The 7,412-nt window shown below is 40.5% G+C and overlaps 1 protein-coding gene across 1 annotated transcript; it reads left to right on the top strand.

Annotated features, from left to right (window-relative positions):
* Positions 1 to 419: 419 nt before the first annotated feature.
* On the top strand, positions 420 to 7,051 carry tmem26a (transmembrane protein 26a). The gene is made up of 6 exons (XM_014154906.3): positions 420 to 695; positions 1,434 to 1,530; positions 1,632 to 1,721; positions 2,394 to 2,602; positions 3,034 to 3,113; positions 4,486 to 7,051. Exons 1-6 carry the CDS (start codon positions 502 to 504, stop codon positions 4,884 to 4,886), a joined length of 1,071 nt encoding a protein of 356 aa, XP_014010381.1. The 5' UTR covers positions 420 to 501; the 3' UTR covers positions 4,887 to 7,051.
* The last annotated feature ends 361 nt before the right edge of the window (positions 7,052 to 7,412 follow it).

Below are 7,412 nucleotides of genomic sequence, written 5' to 3'. Positions count from 1 at the left end.
GTTAAAACGCTGTCACTTCCACTTTACGTATTGCATTTTGCACTTCAGAGGGGGCAGAGTGAAAAGCCAGCAGCAGACCGTGCAACACAATCCCTCTCAAAAACTACACATATTGGTTAGTAGAGACCCTCCTGAGTATTTTACACCCCACTTTAACTGAGACAGGTAGACAAGTTTTTCGCTCTACAGCCCAATATTCTCAACATGTATGTCAACATTGTATTTTTTCATTATTGGTCTATATTGAAAAACATTTATTTTTTATTTGTTTTCATAAATTACCTATAGCATTTTCTTGGCACAATTAAAGTGGCCATTCAGTATCATTTGAATGCGTTATCCACATTGTTTTGGAATTCAGGCTTTTATTTTGAAGTTTATATATTACCATATGAAAATGACGTCATTGTTTGTGCTGCTGCTGCTGGAGTACAAGTGGCTGTGTGTGGAAGTTTCTTGAATAACGGGACACTAGCTGTCGAATTTTTACTCTTAAGTATTATGTCGTTTGTGGTCAAATTTTCGTGTGCGGTAGTTACTAGGTTGCTTTTTATTCTTATCTCACTCATCGGAGTTTGGAGAGTGACATTGGTTAAAGATGACAATATCTACTGGTTTCTGACATTCCTCTTTCTACCTCTCGTTGTCGAAATGATAATAACTTTGAAAAGAAGAAAGGGAAAAGATTATAAATGGTAAGATGTTGTTCATTTATTTAGTCTTCTGAGTAGGAATTCGTACACTATTTTGCACATCATCATTCTGTGCGTAATTTGTCATGTGCAGGCTATCCACATATTTTAATCCTAAAGACATAACAGACAAATTAACAAGATAAAGTGCTAAATTAAGTTTTTCTGGAGAAGAATCCAAGGCATACATTTTTTTACTGTACAACTGACTACATCCCCCTCCCTAGTGAGTCCTTATCCAGCTGCTTATCCCATTGTGCTAAATAAAATGTCCTGGGACAAACTGGGATAGGGTGGTAGCCCTAGACTGAAGAATGACATGTCTGTCTGCCACATCTCCCTCTGAGAGAACACTTCCTGCGCTCCCAAAATAATATGTGATTGTTTTCTCAAACATTATGATAAAGTCATAAAGAGGATAAAGTGGTTAGGAATATTTTCATCCTGGCATGTGTTGGTTCTATTTGGTATTATTTGTTTTACCAATGTGTTTTTTTCTTTGCGCTTAACATTTTTTGTTGTAATTTTACATGCATTTATTTATTTTTCTTTCTTTTTTCCCACTGCTGTATCATTTGTGCTGGATTGCTATTCTGTGGGAATAAGATATAAAAATATATATATACACAGAAAATTGACCATGATTTGTGGATCACTTTGGATAGGTGCGTGAATCTCTAAAATGCATGTGAATGGAATAAAGAGTTAATAAATAAAGTTCCTTTTCTCCTCCAACCCGAGGTTCTCGCCAGCCATTATGTTGTTCCTTGTCAGTATCATTCCATCCATCTGGATTCTGGAACTACATCATCAGCATCACAACTCTAGTGACCTCCAGGTACAGAAAACAGAGAAGGAGAGAAATCCCACAACTCCATGTTCAATGTATGCATGACAGTTATCAAACATTTACTTACAACTTCACTTATCTAATTTCAGTGCAAGAAACTGGACTCATGGGAAAATGTGAGAAGCATGATTTCTCTGAACGAAACGGTGGGGAATTTAACGGTTCAAACCTATCTAAAGGTAAATACTGGAACTGGTTTTAATTGTTTGACTATTTTGCCTTTTACCCTTTTGTATATACGTTACATGACCCAATATATGTTGACTTGTTGAAAAGGTGGCATCCTGTGACGGTGCCACGTTGAAAGTCACAGAGCTCTTCAAGTAAGGCCATTCTACTGCCAATGTTTGTCTATGGAGATCGCATGGCGGTGTGCCCGATTTTATACACCTGTCAGCAACAGGTGTGGCTGAAATAGCCGAATCCACTAATTTGAATGGGTGTCCATATACTCTTGTATATATAGTATATATTCTGACCATTCACTCAATATTTCATCATAGCATGAGTCAAGTGACAAGAGTCTTATGATGTTGACTCTATAATTGGAAGCCCCGTGTTTGTCATGATTTCTACCGAAATGTTTTTTGCCATTGTGCATACCCAGAAATGCTTGTCTAGTGCAAATGTTTCCTTGGAATTAGGGCCAGGACCCTTGACCTTAAATGAGGGTGACATCTAAGTATACTTTTTGTTATTAACATATAAGGTTATTTCTATTGCAGTGACATGGCTCTTAGGGGTAATTAGCGGACTCTTCTTCCCTTCATATCCTGAGCCTTTCCAAAAGTACATTTTCTAGTGCTTATTATCTGTGGTTTGAACCTCTGTTCCTTCTCTTGACATTCAAGGGTCTTGACCAACTCTTGTCCACGGTTTGTCCCAACGACTGGATCCTGGCCCTCCATCAGGTCCTTCTAATCCTACTCATCATAGGGAAGTGGCTACTTCCACTGGGGGGTGGGGTCACACGGGAGGAGCTCTCCCAGCTCCTGCTCATCTTCGTTGGCACAGCAGCTGACATCTTGGAGTTCACCAGTGAAACACTGTCTGATGTAAAGTAGGTGTCCGACCTTTCGATTGACTTTACTGACTGAGGCTAAAAGCTTCTCAGAGGATTTCAGAGCCTTTAGCAGACTCTCCTAGATCCCAGTGTTCTCACATTAATCTGGTGACCTAACTGCCTTTAGTGGTGTGTGGAGTTTTTGATTCCATATAGACTTTTGTATGACAAGGAACGGCAATACCGCAGTGCTACTTAAATATTTACTAGTTACACACTTACTAAGTTACTACTAAGTGCGCATGCAACGTTTTACTTACTCGTTACTAAATAGTATCAATAATGTAACAACCAGCGGTGGAATTCACTCAAAATCACTCTGAGAATACATCAATGTAAAATACTAGAATTTACCTAAAAAACGAAAAGCGTTAACAACAGTGGACATGCATTGACTTGTTGAGCTGTATGTTCCGTATTCCTCCCAGGGAAAACAGTCCTCAGCTGGTGTACATCATCTTGGCGGTGTGGACCTGGAGCATGTTACAGTTTCCTCTCCATCTGGCCGGTGGGTCTCTACATTTCATAATATTATTCATATCAGCAGTGAACTTAACTATCCTTGACTTTTGGCCAACAGACACAGGCTATCGGGATCAGTCCGAATGTTGAGGTTCGTATTCTTTAGGGTGAATTACAGATTTGATGTATTTTATATGCTGATGCCAAGACTTTCATGGTGGGTTTGAGGGTTCATTTTGAGTGGTACAGCCATATCATAGACAACATGCTGCTGCTCCAGTTTCAACTGTTCTGCCTGCGGCTATGGAACCCTGACCTGTTCACCGGACGTGCTTGTTGCACCCTCGACAACTACTATGATTATTATTATTTGACCATGCTGGTCATTTATGAACATTTTAACATTTTAACATCTTGACTATGTTCTGTTATAATATCCACCCTGCACAGCCAGAAGAGGACTGGCCACCCCTCATAGCCTGGTTCCTCTCTAGGTTTCTTCCTAGGTTTTTGGCCTTTCTAGGGAGTTTTTCCTAGGGAGTTTTTCCTAGCCACCGTGCTTCTTTCACATGCTTTGCTTGCTGTTTGGGGTTTTAGGCTGGGTTTCTGTACAGCACTTTGAGAATATCAGCTGATGTACGAAGGGCTATATAAAAATAAATTTGATTTGATTGATTTGAACATTGTGGATCTCACGTCTTTGAAGGCAAACCTTTCCTTCTCTGTTGTAGACATAGACCTGCAGAGAGCCTCCCCCCATGGCCCCACCAGCTTTCTCAAGTTATCTGTTTGTAGCATGACTGTGGCCAGAAAATACTCAATTTGGGATCTGTTTAGACTTTGGCTAAACATTTGAAAGGAGGCAAACTAGCTCTATCGTAGCCATGTTGCTACATAAACAGCTGAGCAGATTTGTTTGCTATCTCCATTTTCACTTCCTACACAAACTGCAATGATCTCACCAATGATAAAAGCAAACTTTATTTAGTACAGTCGGAAACTCAGTTTTCACTTCTTCGGTTCGTCATTGCTTGGCTGATAGATTAGGCTATTGACAGGCAAACTGCCAATAACCCAGACCTCCTGAAATCCATTATAGCCGTGTGGCTAAACAATTCAGGGTTGAGGATCATAAAGAGTTCATTGCGGCCTCCCTTGTTCTCAGACCCACCCCTATCTACTGAATTATTCACAACCTGAAATGATTTGCTGGAAGCGGATACGTAACCATCCACTCAACAAACATAACATTATGAGGATGCACTTAGAATATGCAATTCTATATATTTACAATAATCCTGTTGAAGACTTCAACAAAATACTTCAGGCCTTCAGTCCTAGTTTACAACAATATGTGAAAATAGTTTTTGAAATTCAACTCGCGCGTGTGTGTGTGTGTGTGTGTGTGTGGTCCTTAGTGGTGAACTCAACGCCAGGAAGCGAGGGTGAGGGCCAAGGCAATTCCCTCCTGACCAAGCACAGCACAGACATATGGAGCATCATTGAGAGCCTATTCATCCAGGATGGCCCTTTCCTTGTGGTCCGGCTCACCGTCATGACCTACTTTGATGTCTTCCACCAGATGTTGGTGTTCTTTGCCATTAAAAACTTCCTGGTGGTCATCCTGAACTTCTACCGGCTGGCCGTCATATGCCAGAACTACAGACCTGTAGTCAGGTCCAGAAGCAGCAGTAACATCCCTGATTGTAGTAGGGTAGAGGTGGAGAGGAAGTATGGGGAGGGGAGGTTGGAGAGAGACAATGTTCCTGCCTCTGCTTTAGAGGAAGTCAATACAGACTGTGAAAGTACTATTACGTAGTGCACTGTTTATACAATGCGCAAGTTCAATATTGGACAGGATTTGTGAGTTCAAAAGCTGGAATTAATTATGTGATTTGACATTTTCATGGGTAAAGGGCAGGAGAGACAGAAACCGTTTAAAAGTCACAAGCATATATTCAATTTCAGCTCAGCTGATTTTATACAGTATTTTAACTTTTTTGTAATGTTTTTACCTCTTTGACAAAAATGACATGGCTTAGAAGTTTACCCCCAAAGGTATGTGAAATAGAAAACAATTTTGAGTTAGCAAACAAAGAGTATGACTGTAAAGGTAGGCAGCCAAGTGTAACTATCCACAGCTGACAAAATCAACCCAATTTTGTTTTCCAAAGGGTTGCTTTTGACGATGGGAAAAGGTGTGATTATGCAGTGGATTTGGAAAGTATTCAGACCCTTTCCCTTTTTCCACATTTTCTTATGTTACAGACTTATTCTAAAATGTATTAAATAAAATGTTCCTCATCAATCTACACACAAAACCCCATAAGGACAACGCGAAAACAGGTTTTTAGGAAATACCTTATTTACATAAGTATTCAGACCCTTTGCTATGAGACTCGCAATTGAGCTCAGGTGCCTCCTGTTTCCATTGATCATCCTTGAGATGTTTCTACAACATGATTGGAGTCCACCTGTGGTAAATTCAATTGATTGGTCATGATTTGGAAAGGCACACACCTGTCTATATAAGGTCCCACAGTAGACAGTTCATGTCAGAGCAAAAACCAAGCCATGAGGTCGAAGGAATTGTCCATGGAGCTCAGAGACAGGATTGTGTAGAGGCACAGATCTGGGGAAGAATACCAAAACATTTCTGCAGCGTTGAAGGTACCCAAGGTACAGAATCCTTCATCATTCTTAAATAGAAGAAGTTTAGAACCACCAAGACTGAGCAATCAGGGGAGAAGGTCCTTGATCAGGGAGGTGACCAAGAACCCGATGGTCACTCTGACAGTGCTCCAGAGTTCCTCTGTGGAGATGGGAGAACCTTCCAGAAGGACAACCATCTATGCAGCACTCCACCAATCAGGCCTTTATGGTAGAGTGGCCAGACGGAAGCTACTCCTCAGTAAAAGGGACATGATAGCCGCTTGGAGTTTGCCAAAAGACACCTAAAGGACTCAGTCCATGAGAAACAAGATTCTCTGGTCTGATGAAACCATGCCAAGTGTCACATCTGACGTAAACCTGGCACCATCCCTACAGTGAAGCATGGTGGTGGCAGCATCCTGCTGTGGGGATGTTTTTCAGTGTCAGGAACTGGAAGACGATTCAGGATCAAGGGAAAGATGAACAGACAAAGTACAGAGAGATCCTTGATGAAAACCTGGTCCAGAGTGCTCAGAACCTCAGACTGGGGTGAAGGTTCACCTTCCAACAGGACAACAACCCTAACCACACAGCCAAGACAACACACGAGTGTCTTCGGGACAATTCTCTGAATATCCTTGAGTGACCAAGCCAGAGCCGGACATGATCCCGATCTAACATCTCTAGAGAAACCTGAAAATAGCTGTGCAGCGACACTCCTGATCCAACCTGACAGAGCTTGAGGGGATCTGCAGAGAAGAATTGGAGAAACTCCCCAAATACAGGTGTGCCAAGCTTGTAGCGCCATACCCAAGGAGACTTTAATCGCTGCCAAAGGTGCTTCAATAAAGTACTGAGTAAAGGGTCTGAATACTTATGTAAATGTGATATTTCAGTTTTTTATTTTTAATACATTGGCAAAAATGCTATAAACCTGTTTTTCTTTGTCGTTATGGGGTATCGTGTGTAGATTGTTGAGGGAAAAAAACGATTTAATCCATTTTAGAATAAGGCTGTAACATAACAAAATGTGGAAAAAGTCAAGGGGTCTGAATACTTTCCGAATGCACTGTATGTTACTGTACTGTAATACGCCTGGTTGAATTGAGCTTAGAATTTCATAGGGGTGAAATGGCGGGCAGTTTCATTTGTATTTTCTTTGTTTAAATGTATTCATATTCTTTATTTCCATGCAGGTAGATTGATTTTTGTATTTGACGTTATTTCAATCATTGAAAAAAAAATGTATTCAGTGTTTTATTCAGTGAACAGATTTTAGACTTGACCATTTGTACAATCTGGGTAGTCTATATACAGCAGATTTGGGAGGTCTTTATTGTTTCCATTTATTTTTAACAAAAGCTGCAAATCAATCCAAAGTCAAGACCTTATCAATTAAGCCTCATTGTTGGGCATTGTTTCTGGGTGCTGGTAAGTGTCTATCCCTATTCTTCCACATCGCCTAAGAGCCTGTACGTTATTTATGATGAGGGATACCTGGAGAATGTCGCACCTCTCTGAAATAATAATGGATGGCCTTCCCTTCATTCAAATATATTTTTACCCGACCCTATCTGGAACGCTTTAAAAATAATGTGACTCCCCTACAACCAATATAATAATTAAAACATAAACTGGACTGCAGAGAACATGTCTACTGTTTACCCTCAACCCTAGGACAGACCAGAGCATT

Source organism: Salmo salar, chromosome 18 (assembly GCF_965601325.2).
Source record: "Salmo salar chromosome 18, fSalSal1, whole genome shotgun sequence".
Taxonomy (NCBI): domain Eukaryota; kingdom Metazoa; phylum Chordata; class Actinopteri; order Salmoniformes; family Salmonidae; genus Salmo; species Salmo salar.
Note: the sequence above shows the minus strand (reverse complement) of the source record. Positions and strands in the feature narration are given on the sequence as shown.

Bases quoted from the DNA above. Each gene is read 5' to 3' on its own strand.
- tmem26a (XM_014154906.3), top strand. From the start codon at position 502: ATGTCGTTTGTGGTCAAATTTTCGTGTGCGGTAGTTACTAGGTTGCTT. The intron at 1,531-1,631 runs GTACAGAAAACA...ATCTAATTTCAG, and splicing joins ACAACTCTAGTGACCTCCAG to TGCAAGAAACTGGACTCATG. The intron at 3,114-4,485 runs GTGGGTCTCTAC...TGTGGTCCTTAG, and splicing joins GTTTCCTCTCCATCTGGCCG to TGGTGAACTCAACGCCAGGA.